The sequence below is a fragment of the Pristis pectinata genome, chromosome 10, assembly GCF_009764475.1.
Source record: "Pristis pectinata isolate sPriPec2 chromosome 10, sPriPec2.1.pri, whole genome shotgun sequence".
In the NCBI taxonomy this organism is placed as follows: domain Eukaryota; kingdom Metazoa; phylum Chordata; class Chondrichthyes; order Rhinopristiformes; family Pristidae; genus Pristis; species Pristis pectinata.
Window position 1 is genome coordinate 25892306 of NC_067414.1, and position 16455 is coordinate 25908760.

At 43.0% G+C, this 16455-nt stretch overlaps 1 protein-coding gene across 1 annotated transcript in view; it reads right to left on the bottom strand.

Moving 5' to 3' along the window:
- Positions 1 to 1131: 1131 nt before the first annotated feature.
- The window catches only part of lca5 (lebercilin LCA5), an 82834-nt gene continuing 67510 nt past the window's right edge, over positions 1132 to 16455 (bottom strand). The window contains exon 8 of the mRNA XM_052024450.1: positions 1132 to 1667. Coding sequence (XP_051880410.1) covers positions 1594 to 1667 — 74 coding nt within the window. The 3' untranslated portion in view covers positions 1132 to 1593. The remainder of the gene's footprint in view (positions 1668 to 16455) is intronic.

Genomic DNA, 16455 nt, shown 5'->3' on the forward strand with positions numbered 1-16455 from the left:
AAATAGGTGAAAGAATAGGGAGCTAACGATGCTTTCCAAAGAATGGAACAAAAGAACAAGGGGTCAGATCAAGCTAACAACTAGCCAGTTGTTTAGAGAAGTGCTGGCTTGTTGTATTCTGCACATTAGCAGGTTCTACATTTCTGTGCCAGTGCAATTTAACTTGGGACTCTCCATTGAATCCCATGGGCATTCCATAATATCCCGAGCTGAGAACCTGATTCACTTCATATCTGGCCCCCTCAACTTTGTAGCCAGACTTTAGCTGCTGTATCTAATATAGCTCCATTTATTTGAACAGGATTGTTGTCTTCACTAAAGTGGAAGGGGCTAAGTCTTCTCATAAAATATTATTTTAATTATTGTCTTTTAATTAATTGCTACAACTTACGGGTATTTAAGTAAATATTTATAAATGTTGTAATTTTTTAAAAAATTATATAAACATTTAAATATGTCATTAATCAGAGATGTGCAGAAACACTTGAAAACATAAGTAATCAGAGAGCCACCCTGTGCTTGTCATACTCTTGCAGATCAACCAAGGCAGTGATTGAACAAGAGGACATAAGGAGTCATGTGACTACCAAGTGGTTACCACAGGGCTAACTGATAGTGATTTGGGATACAGGCCATTTAGAAATAAATTGTGATCACTCAAAAATGGGTCAATATGCCTTCAAACAAGCAGGCAGCATATAATCATTAATTCAGGAACTTCTGAAATAACAAAGGATAAACTTTTATATTTTGATATAATACCTTACTTCCCACTTTCAACAAGCTTAGCTTAAGAACATTGTGAATTAGTTCATATTTTTGGGAAGTTTGTAAATTTAAATTTGAATATATTAAATATTTTCTGTGGGAAGGCTCCATATTGTAAATAACATTGCTACATTTTTTGTTCTTACAATACTACCTCTTCATATTTCATCATCAGGAGAATCAATTGCTTTTATGGCTGGCTTAACTGAGGTGTACATGGAGCGGTGACGATTTGTAGCTGATGATAACCATCACTAAAGACTGGATCACCTGTCTCATTTTTCTTTGTGTGTGAGTTTGTTTTTTCCCAAGGGAAGGGGCTGCTATTCCTGCTATTCCAATTAGGCTTCTTTATAGGATTTATTACTAAATCATCCTCCTTAGAGGTGAAACCAATACCACTTCCAGAACCAAACAATTGATCCATTAAATTAGACTTCTTGTCTTTAACAGGAACGTCAAAATAGCCATTGGTTTGTTCCTCTTTGTTGCTGCCCTTCTGAGTAACCAGTCCAGACCTCCCAGTTCCTTTTCCAAAGGAGGGTGTGTACGTACCAAAGCTCAGCTCATCACCCATATCTGTGGTTTTGTTGCTTCTGCGACAATAACTCTCTGTTGGTGTTTGTTCCGACTCTGGAAAGTTCCTGTTTTTCTGCAATCTTTCTGGGGAGTCACCGCCAATGGAAAATGAGTATGAAGTATTTTCACGTGGAGAAAACAAGGAACTTCCACTGGCTTCTTCGTCAATCTCTCGCATCTTTGCCAACAGAATTTCTTTCTTACGCCTCTCATCCATTTTTTCTGAGTTTTCATGCTCATCTTCTCTTAATCTGGTTCCTTTCCGTCTCTTTTCTTTTCTTTCTCCTCACTTTTTCTTTCCTGCTCTTCCTGCTCCCAGTCTGCAAATCCAAAGGAAAGTTTAGGGTGATCAGTTTCCTCATCAGCACTTCTTGAGCAAAATAATATGCAAACATTTGAATTTGTAGCAAATTTTAGAATGTGCTCCAAGTTAAATTTAATCACAAGAAAAGACATAGCTACATATCAGAAATTTACCAAAAGTGCTGTAAATGGGCACGATGTGTCTAATAGTTAGCCTATACACCTGCTAAGTTCAGTGTCTGCTAACATTTTTGTGTCCCGAGTAGTAAAAGTCAAAATAAAATTGTTTATAACTATACTTCAACATGAATTTAATATCAAATGTTAATAAGCACGAGTGTATTTTCAAAATGAAAAGAATATCATTTGATTTAGCAACTGACAACCATTGCTGCTAACAGTTGTAATTTGCTACCCTGATTATCTGAAGTGTCCATCTATGGTCTTAATTTATTCATTTGATTTCAGCTTCCAAAGGCCACACAAATTAAAAGTAGAACTTTGATGTATTTCTGTCAGGTTCTGCTGTTAATAACAAGTCGAAACATGGCAAAAGTACCTCCAGCGGTTACTCTGGGAGCACTGGCCAGTTTCTCAATATAAGAATTATACATTTTGGTTGCATACTTTGTAGGTGGGAATAAAAGCCTTTAACGATTTTATCTTTGGAAAGGTATTAAAATTAAAGTCTGACAATCAAATGTACTTTGTTCATTATGTAGGAGGGAATTTTAATGGGACATGTGAAATGATGCACAACAGCATAATATTTCCTTACTTGGCCAGCTTGTAGCCTACTCAGGTTTAAAATTGTTTTTAATAAAAAAATCCATAGTGCCACATTGTGAAGAAAAAATCTAAATGGAATTGGTATATTTGGTTTGATTGGGTCTATAGGGCAAGTGGATTTAGACTATGGAAACATGGACCATCTTGAGATGACAGAAAATCATATGTAGGTTGAAATATAGATCAGAAAATGCATATGCTAACATTAAATAAAGGAAATTATTATCCTGTTTCAAATGCACAAATGCCATACATGTAACTCAAGACATGTTAGCTATTATAGACAGGAATAAAATGGAGTTCAGGTTTTCAGCAAGATTTAATTTTTTTAAGCATCAGCACAATACCACATTAATTATTAGCAACTGACATCGACTAACTGTTGAAAACCTAAATCCCCCACTTTCTGATCACAGTCTTGTGAGGAGCTGACAGGCAGAGGAGGATGGGCACAGTTATTTACTTTGATGTCTCAAAGTGGCCTGTTCAGCTCTCCAACACACCAGGACTGACTTTTTAACTGTTCTACACAATTAAAGCCTGAGAAATATAAAGATGAAGTAGTAAACAAAATTGAAGATCATGTTAAAAAAGGGCAAATTTCAATGAAAGTTACCATTACCTTTTTATCTTTAATAGCCATTGGGGTGTTCTGTTTAGCATTGGCAGAGCCTAATAAATAAATAGGTAATACAAGGGTGGCACAATGTATAGACCTACTCCCTCACAGCTTCAGCAAACTCAGTTCAGGTCATATAATCTCCAGTGCCATCTCTGGAGAATGTGCATATTCTCCAGGTACTCTGGTTTCCTCTCACATCCTAAAGACATGGGGTTGGTAGTTTATTAGCACTATAAATAGCCCCTGGTGTGTATAGAAGCTGGCAGAATGTTATATGACATGGAGAAAATAAAAAAATGGGATGGAGTAGGATTGGTATAAATAGGTGCTTGATGGTTGGTGCAGACTGAGTGGGCACAAAGTGCTGGTCTGACTCTATGACTTTAAATTGACCAGCAAGATAATGCCACCATATGGGAGCTCATGTTACTATGGAATGAAGGGATAACTCTTGATAGCTACATGAACTATACATTGAGGGTTAGAACTTTAGAGACAACAATAACAATTTGTTGCAGAACCATAAGTTGAAAAAAATGGCAACTTACTCCATGAAGAATAGGAAAAGCAAGCAAATTTTAACAACTTGCATACCAAGTTTAATTGGTTAAAAAATATATAAGAGGGTCACTGCAGGAGCATTATTAGACAAACTTTGACACCAAACCATATAGGATTGATACTGGGGTAGTCAAGGGAGGTAGATTTTAAGGTGTACCTGAGAGAAAAAGAAAAATGGAGGAAAAATTGCAGAGCTTTTCTTTTACAGAATCGGCCTGGGAGACATTGGAGCAGCGGGTCCCTCTCAGGTACTGTGAGAGTGTTTGAAAGGCTTGTGTGTTTCCGCGGGCCTTTTCTTTTACAGAATCGGCCCGGGAGACATTGGAGCAGCAGGTGCCTCTCAGATACGGTGTATGGTGAAAGTGTTTGAAAGGCTTGTGTGTTTCCATGTGCTTTTCTTTTACAGAATCGGCCCGGGAAATTTTGAGCAGCACAGGTCCCTCTCAGGTATGGTGAGAGTACTTAAAAGCTTGTGTGTTTCGTGTGTTTTCGCAGGCTTTTTTTCTCTAGCAGGAATTTAGAAGGCCAATAAAAAAGGTTGTGTCAAGCGGACTGGCCATTGTCGGAGTGGGACAGAGTGAGGTGACTGGATTTGGCACACAGGCTTCGCATCAAGAGGCGGAGGCCATCTGCAACAACACTGGTGAGTAGCTGGTAAGTAAGGGGTAAGGTTTACTGTTATTGTTATAACTTTTAAGTAGACTACAGCTAGGTAGGAAAAAACAGTTCAGATAGAGGGCAAGGGCGATGTGCTGCGCTGCATGATGTGGGAGCTAGTGGGACCCGGCTGGTGGTGCACGGTGACCACGTCGGCAGTAAGTGCTCGAGGCTGGAGGAACTTCGGCTCAGAGTTGATGAGCTGGAGTTGCAGCTTCAGACACTGCGAAGCATCAGGGAGGGAGAGAGTTATGTAGATGCCTGTGCATTGGAAGACAGTCACTCCCCTTAGAGCAGGTACTTCTAGGGTCCAGGAGGCAGATAGATGGGTGACTGTCAGAGAAGAGAGAGAGAGAGAGAGAGAGAGAAGAGAAAGGGAACAGGCAGACAGTGCAGAGGACCCCGGAGGCTGTTCCCCTCAAAAACAGGTATTCAGCTTTGGATGCTGTTGAGGGGGGATGACCTACAGGGACCAAGCAGCAGTAGCCAGGTCTCTGGCACTGGGACTGGTCCTGCTGCTCAGAAGGGAAGGGAGGAGAAGACGAGGGCAACAGTGATAGGGGACTCGATAGTTCAGGGAACAGACAGGAGGTTCTGTGGGCAATGAGGCAATAATCCCAGATGGTATGTTGCCTCCCAGCTGCCAGGGTCCAGAATGTCTCTGATCGGGGTCCACAGCATTCTTGAGCCGGTAGGAAAAGCAGCCAGAAGTCGTGGTACATGTTGGTACCAACGACATAGGTAGAAAGAGGGATGAGGTCCTGAAAAGTGAGTTTAGGGAGTTAGGCAGAAGGCTGAAGAACAGGACCATAAAGGTAGTAATCTCGGGATTACTACCTGTAACCACACAACAGTGAGTATAGGAATGGAACAGTGTGATCTGTACAAAAAAGGACAGGTTGCACTTGAAATCCCGGGGTGACCAATATCCTGGCAGAGAGATTTGCTAAGGCTACTGGGGAGAAATTTAAAACTAAATTGTTGGGGGGGTGGGACCGAACATGAAGAGACTGGGGCTCTCAAATAGAGAAAGCTTGTAGACAGTGCGAGAGGGAGGTTTAGGGCAGGTGATAGAGAAGGGACGCAGTCAGACCGACGGTTTGAGATGTGTCTATTTTAAACAGCAAAGGAGTATTGTGAACAAAAGCGGATGACTTAGAGCGTGGAGTCAGTACTTGGAGCTATGATGTGTGGCCATTATGGGACTTGGATGGCTCAGGGACAGGAATTGATACTTCAAGTGCCCGGTTTAGATGTTTCAGAAAGGACAGGGAGGGGAGGCAAAAAGGGGTGGGGGGCGTGGCACTGTTGATCAGAGATAGTGTCACGGCTGCAGAGAAGGTGGGGCATCATGGAGGGATTGCCTAAGGAGTCTCTGTGGGGTGGGGGTCTAGGAACAGGAAGTGGGTCAATAACTTTACTGGGTAGGGAAACAGATTCTGGAAAGGTGTGATAATAACAGAGTTGTCGTGATGGGAGATTTTAATTTTCCAAAATATCGATTGGCATCTCCCTAGAGCAGGGGGTTTGGATGGGGTGGAGTTTGTTAGGTGTGTTCAGGAAGGTTCTTGACACATATGTAAATAGGCCTCAAGCGGAGAGACTGTACTGAATCTGGTATTGGGAAATGAACCTGGTCAGGTGTTAGATCTCTCAGTGGGAAGAGCATTTTGGAGATAGTGATCATAATTCTATCTCCTTTACAATAGCACTACAGAGAGACAGGAACAGATAAGTTAGGAAAGCGTTTAATTGGAGTAAGGGGAATTACGAGGCTCTCAAGGCAGGAAATTGGAAGCTTAATTGGGAACAGATGTTCTCAGGGAAAAATACGTGAAGAAATGTGGCAAATGTTCAGGGGATATTTTGTGCGGAGTTCTGTGTAGGTACGTTCCAATGAGACAGGGAAGATATGGTAGGGTACAGGAACCGTGTGTACAAAGGCTATAATAAATATAGTCAAGAAGAAAAGAAAAAGCTTACAAAAGGTTCAGAGAGCTAGATAATGTTAGAGATCTGGAAAGATTATAAGGCTAACAGGAAGGCTTAAGAAAGAAATTAGGAGAGCCAGAAAGGGGCCATGAGAAGGCCTTGGCGGGCAGGATTAAGGAAAGACCCCAAGGCATTCTACAGGAAATGTGAAGAGCAAGAGGATGAGACCATGAAAGAATAGGACCCATCAAGTGTAACAGTGGGGAGTGTGTGTGGATCCGGAGGAAATGGCAAGAGTACTTATGATACTTACTTCCAGTATTCACTATGGGAAAAAGGATCTTGGTGATTGTAGTGATGACTTGCAGCAGCAGACTGAAAAGCTTGAGCACGTAGATATTGAAGAAGAGGGATGTGCTGGAGCTTTTGGAAAGCATCAAGTTGGATAAGTTTGCCGGGACCGGATGAGATGTACCCCAGGCTATTGGTTGGAGGCCAGGAAGGAGATTGCTGAGCCTCTGGAGGTGATCTTTGCATTATCAATGGGGGACGGAAGAAGGTTCCGGAGGATTGGAGGATTGCGGATGTTGTTCCTTTATTCAAGAAAGGGAGTAGAGATAGCCCAGGAAGATTATAGGCCAGTGAGTCTTACTTCAGTGGTTGGTAAAGTTGATGGAGAAGATCCTGAGAGGCAGGATTTATGAACATTTGGAGAGGTAGAATATGATGAGAATAGTCGCATGGCTTTGGTCAAGGGCAGGTCCTGCCTTACGAGCCTGATTGAGTTTTTTGAGGAGGTGACTAAACACATTGAATAAAGGAAGAGCATTAGATGTAGTGTATATGGATTTCAGCAAGGCATTTGAAAAGGTACCCCATGCAAGGCTTATTGAGGAAAAGTAGGGAGGCATGGGATCCAAGGGGGACATTGCTTTGGTGATCCAGAAGTGGCTTGCCCACAGAAGGCAAAGAGTTGGTTGCTGATGGGCCATATTCTGCATGGAGGTCGGTGACCAGTGGTGTGCCTCGGTGATCTTTTCTGGGACCCTTACTCTTCATGATTTTTATAAATGAACTGAAGATGAGGAAGTGGAGGGATGGTTGTAAGTTTGCTGATGACATAAAGGTTGGAGGTGTTGTGGATTGTGTGGCAGGCAGTCAGAGGTTATAGCGGGATACAGATAGGATGCAAAGTTGGGCTGAGAAGTGGCAGATGCAGTTCAACCCAGATAAGTGGTAAAGTGGTTCATTTTGGTAGGTCAAATATGATGGCAAATATAGTATGTAAATTGGTAAGACTACTTGGCAGTGTGGAGGATCAGAGGGATCTTGGGGGTCCAAGTCCATAGGACACTCAAAGCAGCTGCACAGGTTGACTCTAGTGGTTAAGAAAGGCTATGCGGTGTATTGTCCTTCATCAATCGTAGGGAATTGAATTTAGGAGGCCGAGAATAGTGTTGCAGCTATATAGGACCCTAGTGCAGACCCCACCTGGAGTACTGTGCAGCAGTTCTGGTCACCTCACTACAGGAAGGATGTGGAAGCCATAAAAAGGGTGCAGAAGAGATTTACAAGGATTTGCCTGGATTGAGGAGCATGTCTTTATGAAAAACAAGTTGAGTGAAACTTGGCCTTTTCTCCTTGGAGCAAACGGAGGATGAGAGGTGACCTGATGGAGGTGTATAATGATGAAGAGGCATTGATCATGTGGATAGTCAGAGGCTTCTCCCCAGGGCTGAAAATGGTTTGCCTACAAGAGGATATAGGGTTTAAGGTGCTGGGGAGTAGGTCAGAGGAGATTCAGGGGTAAGTTTTTTTTACTCAGAGAGTGGCGAGTGCGTGGAATGGGCTGCCAACAATGGTGGTGGAGGCGGATATGATAGGGTTTTTTTTAAACAGAGTTTTGGATAGTTACATGGAGCCTAGAAAGATAGAGGGCTATGGGTAAGCCTAGTAATTTCTAAGGTAGGGAAATGTTCGGCTCAACTTTGTGGGCTGAAGGGCCTGTATTGTGCTGTAGGTTTTCTATGTTTCTATCGGTCCTCAGGAGCTGAACATGCAGTTAGGAGTGAAGAAGTGAATTATGACTGGGGAAGTGCAAGAGCCCAGAACTAGAGGCAGCATAGATATCTCAAGAAAGCTGTAGCGCTTTGATAGTGAGGAGGGTAATCTTAGGGTCACAAAATGATATCAAACAGCTGGTAAAGTTTGGCAAGAGAAAATAAGAAAAGGGATTTAATATTGATAAGTGTGAGATGATGCATTTTGGGGTCAAATAAAGTAAGGCATACACTAGGAAGGGTAGGGCCACAGGGACTAATAAGGAGCAAAACGACCTTAACGTACAAGTCCAAAGATCGCTGAGGCAGTAGCACAAGTAGATTAGGGTGGCAAGGAAGGCATATGGAATACTTTGCCTTAATTAGTTGTGTACACAGAATACAAGATCAGGGGAGATTTCGGTACAAGTTTATAATATGTTGGTTAGGCCACAGCTGGAATATTGGAAAGCAACTGGTTGCTTCATCTCATTTTGGATTTATCTTTTTCTAGATATATTCTTAGTTTGTAAATAACTAACCAGCGACCCTTTTCCCTACGAGGCTTGCCTCATACTAAATAAAAATTCTCTTTTCATTGATAGAGCTGGAGAACACGTTACAAGTCTTTGAATATTTTTGAGACAATTCCTCGTATTTCCTTACTGCCTTTCCCATTTCATTATTTATTCATTTTCTCATACAGGCTCATTTTTTAATCGAACCTCAAGATCACTCTTTCAAAATGTAGTTAGTCTTGAACTTTTATTTATCGACAACATAAAAAAAAAAACCTTATTCCAAATGTACATATAGGTACATAATTAACTTCTTTATGCGTGGTGCAACATTTGTGAAGAGAATCTAAATGGAATTGGGTTTTGGGCTGTTGGGGTCTATAGAGTGAGTGCTCCATTATGATGATGTATGTGAGCTCTAAGTGCTAAGGCTTTGGCTGGAGAGGCTTTGGCAAGGAGGCTGAACAGTGGGGAAAGATAAGACTAGGCAAGACCTTTTACTTCCTCTGTAGTCTTGTGGTTTTAAAGATGGCAATCAGGGCAGTTGCATGCTCCCTCCTGCAGATCATCCCTGGTGACTACACCCCTGTGGGAAGTGTGTCCAGCTGCAGCTCCTAACTGATTGCATTGAGTGGCTAGAGCTGGCAGTTGAGGACCTCACTCAGGAGCATCCATGATGACTAATAGCATCAATGACAGAAGCTTTAGTTGAGCGTGGTCACACCATAAGGGTGTCAGGGAGCAGGTAGTTGGGGTGACCACCAGGAAAGGTAGAGGAATGTAAGCAAAAGGAGGTGCATGATTCCCCGTGGCCATTCCCCTCACTAACAGTATTTTGTTTTAGATACTGCTGGGGGGGATTGTTTATGGGCCTTTCAGAGGAGAGCAGCAGCAGCAAACAGCCAGGGTACTCTGATGCACAGCAGGACGGTGGAGACGAGGAGAATTTTAGTGATAGGGGACTCGATAGTTAGAGGGATAGACAGGAGATTTTGTGGCCAGCAGGGTGGTGTGTTGCCTCCCAGGTGCCAGGGTCAAGGATATCCCTGAGCATTTGTGGAAACATTCTCAAGGAGGCGGGTAAGCAGCCAGGGGTCGCTGTACACATTAATAGCAATGACATAGGTAGAACAAGGGATGAAGTCCCTCAGAATGAATATAGGAGTTAGGCAGAAGGTGTAAAAAAGGACCTCAAGGGTTGTAATCTCTGAAATACCCCAGTACCATGTGCTAGTGAGGCAGGAAAAGGAGGATAGGGGCAGATGAATGTGTGGCTGAGGACCTGGTGCAGGAAGGAAGGTTTCTGATTCTTAGACCATTGGGATCTCTTCTGGGGCAGAGGTGACCTGTACTAAGAGGTCACTTCTGCCCAAGAACTGGAGGGGGGCCAATATCATGGTGGGGGAGATTTGCTGGTGCTATTTGGGAGGGTTTAAGCTAGTCTGGCGGGGGGTGGGGGGATGTGGTGGGCGAGAGTGGGACCCAAAGGCAGTAGTGCGGCAGATAGGCAAGTTGAGACAAATATAAATATTAAAGGAGCAAGTTAAGCAGACAGACAGGCAGGGGCAAGTCAGGGAGGGAGGAAAATCTAATAGACTGAATTGAATTTATTTTAAATGCAAGAAGCTTGACAGGCAAGGCAGATGAACTCAGTATATGGATAAGGAACATGGGACTGGAATATTATAGCCATAAAAGAAACATCGTTGAGGGAGGAGCAGGACTGGCAACTCAATGTTCCAGGGCAGAGGTGGAGGTAAGAGAGAAGGGCTAGTTGCATTTTTGATTAGGGAGAACATCATGGCAGTACTTACAGAGGATATCTTGGGAGATGATTCAGTGAAGCTATATAGGTGGATTTTAGGAATAAGAAGTTAATGATCACTTTGATGGGACGGTATTATAGGCCTCCTGATATTAAACAGGAATTAGAGAAACAAATGCGTAGGAAAATCACAGATAGCTGTAAGAATAACTGGGTTGTAATAGCAAGTGATTTTAACTTCCCTTATACTGACTGGGACTGCCATGGTGCAAAGGGCTTGGATGAGGCAGAATTTATTAAACGTGTCCAGGAAAGTTTTCTCAAACAGTACGTAGGTTGCCCTACAAGAAAGGAGGCAACACTCGACCTCCTATTGGAAAACGAGACTGGGCAAGTGACTGAAGTGTCAATGGGGGAGCAATTTTGGGACCAGCGTAAGGTGTTTAACAACGTGCCTCATGGTAGGCTCATCCAGAAGTTTAAGATGCATAAGATCCACTATGTCTTGGCCATTTGGATTCAGAATTGGCTTGCCCATAGAAGACAGAGGGTAGTGTTCAATGGGACTTATTCTGGCTGGAGATCCGTGACTAGTGGTGTTCCGCAGGGACCTCTGAAAACATGGATGGGTGGGTTAGCAAGTTCGCAGACAATACAAAGATTGGTGGCATTGTGGATGGTGTAGAAGATTGCCAAAGCATACAGCAGGATATAGATCAGTTGCAGATTTGGGTGGAGAAACAGTACATTGAGTTTAATCTGGCCAAATGTGAGGTCTGGCACTTTGGGAGATCAAATGTAAAGGGACAGTACACAGTTAATGGCAGGACCCTTAATAGTGTTGATATACAGAGGGATCCTGGCATCCAAGTCCATAGCTACCTGAAAGTGGCTGCACAGGTTGATAGGGTGGTAAAGAAGGCATATGCTATGCTTGCCTTTATTAGTTGAGACACTGAGTTCAAGAGTCGGGAAGTTCTGTTGCAGCTTTATAAAACTCTGGTTAGGCCATATCTGGAGTCACAAGATCACAAGACAAGGTAGCAGAAGTAGGCCATTCGGCCCATCGAGTCTGCTCCAAAGAAAAGGGAAAAAAGAAAAAGAAGTGAGAAATTGGTGGGGGGGGGGGGGGTGCAAAAAAAACTATTCTAACCCCAATTTCCAGCCTTATCCCCATATCCCTTGATACCCCGACTAATTAGATATCTATCTATCTCCTCCTTAAACGCCTCCAATGATCTGGCCTCCACTGCTGTACGTGGCAAGGAATTCCACAAATTCACCACCCTCTGGCTAAAGAAATTTCTCCTCATCTCTGTTTTAAACCTGTACCCTCTAATTCTAAGATTGTGCCCTCTGGTCCTGGACTCACCCACCAAGGAAAACAGCTTGGCCACATCTACTCTGTCCAGTCCTTTCAACATTTTAAATGTTTCTATGAGGTCCCTTCTCATTCTTCTGTACTCCAGTGAGTACAGTCCAAGAGCCGACAAACGCTCATCATAAGTAAGTCCTTTCATTCCGGGAATCATCCCCGTAAATCTCCTCTGAACCCTCTCCAACATCAGCACATCCTTCCTAAGATATGGGGCCCAAAATTGTGCACAGTATTCCAAATGAGGCCTCACTAGTGCCCCGCAGAGCCTCATCAACACTTCCTTACTTTTATACACTATACCTCTTGAAATGAATGCCAACATAGCATTCGCTTTCTTTACCACCGATCCGACCTGGTGGTTAACCTTTAGGGTATCCTGCACGAGTACCCCCAAGTCCCTTTGTACTTCTGTACTTTGAATTTTCTCTCCTTCTAGATAATAATCTGCCCGTTTATTTCTGTTTCCAAAGTGTACAACTGCACATTTCTCAACATTGAATCTCATCTGCCATTTCCTTGCCCATTCTCCTAAACTATCTAGGTGTCTCTGCAACCTTCCTGTCTCCTCAATACTCTCTACTCCTCCATCTATCTTGGTGTCATCCGCAAACTTAGCCACAACACCATTTACTCCATCATCCAAATCGTTAATGTACAAGGTAAAAAGAAGCGGCCCCAACACCGACCCCTGCGGAACACCACTAGTAACCGGTAGCCAACCAGAAAAAGATCCTTTTATTCCCACCCATTGCTTTCTGCCAACCAGCCAATGCTCTACGCATTCTGTTATCCTACCTGTACTTCCATGACATCTCATCTTATTAATCAGTCTCTTATGCGGCACCTTTTTGAAGGCCTTTTGAAAGTCTAAATACACAACATCTATCACCTCTCCCTTATCCACCCTACCTGTGATTTCTTCAAAAAACTCCAATAGATTGGTCAGGCAAGATCTTCCCTTCATGAAACCATGTTGGCTAGAACCTATCTTGCCTTGCACCTCTAGGTATTGCATAACCTCATCCTTGAGGATCGATTCCAATAACATTCCCACACCGACGTCAGACTAATAGGTCTGTAATTTCCTTTATGCTGCCTCCCACCTTTCTTATACAGCGGAACTACATTTGCAACCCTCCAGTCCTCCGGAACCATGCTGGAGTCTATCGATTCCTGGAAAATTATCACCAATGCCTCTGCTATCTCTAAAGCCACCTCCTTCAGAACCCAGGGATGCGCCTCATCCGGTCCGGGAGACTTATCAGTCTTCAGCTCATTTAGTTTTCCATCACTTTCCCTCTAGTAATCTTAACTGAACTCAGTTCCATTCCGTGAGACCCCTGACTAACCGATATATTGCTGATGTCCTCCACAGCGAAGACCGATGCAAAATACTCATTTAGTTCTTCTGCCATCTCTGTATCATCCATTATAATCTCTCCCGCACCGTTATTGATTGGTCCTATATCAAACCCGTATCTCTCTTTTACTCCTTATATATTTAAAAAAACTCTTAGTATCCTTTCGAATGTTATCTGCCAACTTCCTTTCATAATTCAACTTTTCTTTCCTAATGACCTTCTTAGTTTCTTTCTGCAGGTTTTTAAAAGTTTCCCAGTCTTCTGTTTTCCCACTAATTTTTGCTTCCTTGAATGCCCTCCCTTTTGCTTTTATTTTAGCCTTCACCTCTCTCATTATCCACATTTGTGCCTTTTTTCCATTCAAAACCTTTTTTCTTGGAATATATCTATCCTGCATTTTCCTTATTACTTGTAGAAATTCCTTCCATTTCTGCTCCGCTGTCCCTCCAGCTAGCTTACTCTTCCAATCAATTTGGGCCAACTCCTCTCTCATACCACTGTAATTTCCTTTGTTCCACTGATATTGCAATCAATTCTGGTTGCACCATTTTAGTAAGGACGTAGAGGCAAAAAGCTGAATTAATTAATTAATTGACAGATTAATTAATAAATAAAATGGGAGTGGCACAGCTAATAGACCTACCGCCTCACAGCTTCAGCAAACTCGGTTCAATCCTAATCTCCAGTGCCATCTCTGGAGAATGTGCACATTCTCCAGGTACTCTGGTTTCCTCCCACATCCTAAAGACATGGGGTTGGTAGTTTAATTAGCCACTATAAATAAAACATCCCCAGGGTCAAAATGTCTAATACTAGAGTGCATGCATTTAAGGTGAGAGGGAGCAAGTTCAAAAGGAGATGTGTGGGGCAAGTTTTTTTTTAAAAAACACAGAGTGGTGGGTACCCGGAATGCACTACCAAGGGAGTAGTGGAAGCAAATGCAATAGAGGTGTTTAAGAGGATCTTAGATAGGCACATGAATGTGCAAAGAAAGGAGGAGTATGGACATTGTAGGCAGAAGGGATTAGTTTAGTTAGGTGTTTAAATTACTAGTTTAATTAGTTCGGCACAACATCATAGGCCGAAGGGCCTGTTCCTGCGCTGTACTGTTCTATGTTCAGTGACCATAAATCTGTAAGTTTTACACAGCACAGTAGCATAGCAGTTAGCGTGACGTTATTACAGCGCCAGCAATCGGGGTTCAATTCCCGTCACTGTAAGGAGCTTATACGTCCTCCCTGTATCTGCATGGGTTTCCTCACACATTCCAAAGACTCACGGGTAGGTTAACATGGGTTTAAATGGGCATTGCAGACTCGTTGGGCTGGAAGGGCCTGTTACCATGTTGTATAAATAAGGTTTAAAAAGATAAGACTGGTCCACAATCCTAAATTGGGGCAAGGCAAATTTTGAAGGCATTAGACAGGAACTTGATTGAGATAGGCTATTTGCCGGTAGAAGGATGTCTGGCAAGTGAGAGGCTTTTAAAAGTGAGATAGGGAGTTCAAGGCAACGTATTCTTGTGAATATGAGTGAAGGGCAAGGCTAGCAGGATGAGGGAACCTTGGTTGATGAAGGATATTGTGGCACTGGTCAGGAAAAAGGAGGCATATGTCAGGTATGGGCAGCAGGGGTCGAGTGAATCCCTTGAGTACGAGAGATTTAGTAGTACATTTAAGAGGGAAACCAGGAGGGCAAAAAGAGGACATGAGGTAGCTTTGGCAGATAAGGTAAAGGAGAATCCTGAGAGATGTAAAAGTATATTAAGGGTAACCAGGGAAAGAATAGATCCACTTAATGAATAATGCAGTCATCTATGCATGAACCCACAGGAGATGGGCGAGCTATTAAATGAATATTTCTCATTTGTATTTAACATGGTAGTTAACATGAAGTTAAGGAATTAAGCAAAATGAATATTAATGCATTGGAACACATCCACCTTACAGCAGAGGAGGTGTTGGTGGTCTTAAGGCACATTAAGGTGAATAAATCCCTGGGGCATGATCAAGTGTATCCTAGGACATTGTGGGAAGCTAGGCAAGAAATTGCAGGGGCCCTGGCCGAGATATTTGCATCATCTTTAGCCACAGGTGAGGTACCAGAACATTGGAGGATGATTAATGTTGTGCATTTAAGGGCTGCAAGGACAAGCCGGGAAACTACAGGCTAGTGAGCCTAAAATCAGTGGTGGAAAAGTTACTGGAAGGGATTCTGAGGGACAGGATCTACCAGCATTTGGAAAGGCAAGGTCTGATAAGGGACAGTTAGCATGGAAATCATGTCTCACAAGATTGATTCAGTTTTTTTGAAGAGGTGACAAAGAGGATTGACGAGGGCAGGGCGGCAGATGACCACATGGACTTTAGCAAGGCCTTTGACAAGGTGGGCTAGTCTGGAAGGGCCTGCTGGAAGGAGTCGGGGGTGGTAGTCGAGGGTTGTTATTCAGATTGGAGGCCTGTGACCAGTGGTGTGCCACAGGGATCAGTGCTTGGACCATTGTAGTTTATCATCTATAATAACGATTTGGCTGAAGGTGTTGTTAACATGGCTGGTAAGTTTGCAGAAGACACTAAACTTGGTGGTGTAGTGGATTGTGAAAAAGGTTATCTAAGATTATAACAGAATCTAGATGAACTGGGGAAGTGGGTCAAGGAATGACAGATGGAATTTAACAGACAAATGCGAGGGTTGGAATTTTAGTAAGTAACCAGGGCAGTACTTACACAGTAAATGGTTGGGCCCAGGAGAGTGCTGGAGAACAGAGAAACCTAGGGGTACAGGTACATAGTTCCCTTAAAGTGGCGACACAGGTAGACAGGGTGGAGGAAAAGATATTTGGCATGCTTGCCTTCATTGGTCAGGGCATTGAGTACAGGAGCTAGGACACCATATTACAACTGTACAAGTCGTTGGTGAACCACACTTGGAATTTTGTGTTCAGTTCTGGTCGTCCAGCTATAGGAATGATGTCATTAAGCTGGTAAGGGTGCAGAAAAGATTCACAAAGATGTTACTGGGACCGGAAGGTCTGAGCTACAAGGAGAGGCTGGATAGGTGGGACTTACTTCCCTGGAGCTTAGGAGGCTGAGGGGCAACCTTGTAGAGGTACATAAAATCATGAGGGGCGTAGATAATGTGGATACTTAAAGTCTTCTTCCCAGGGTAGGGGAGTCTAACACC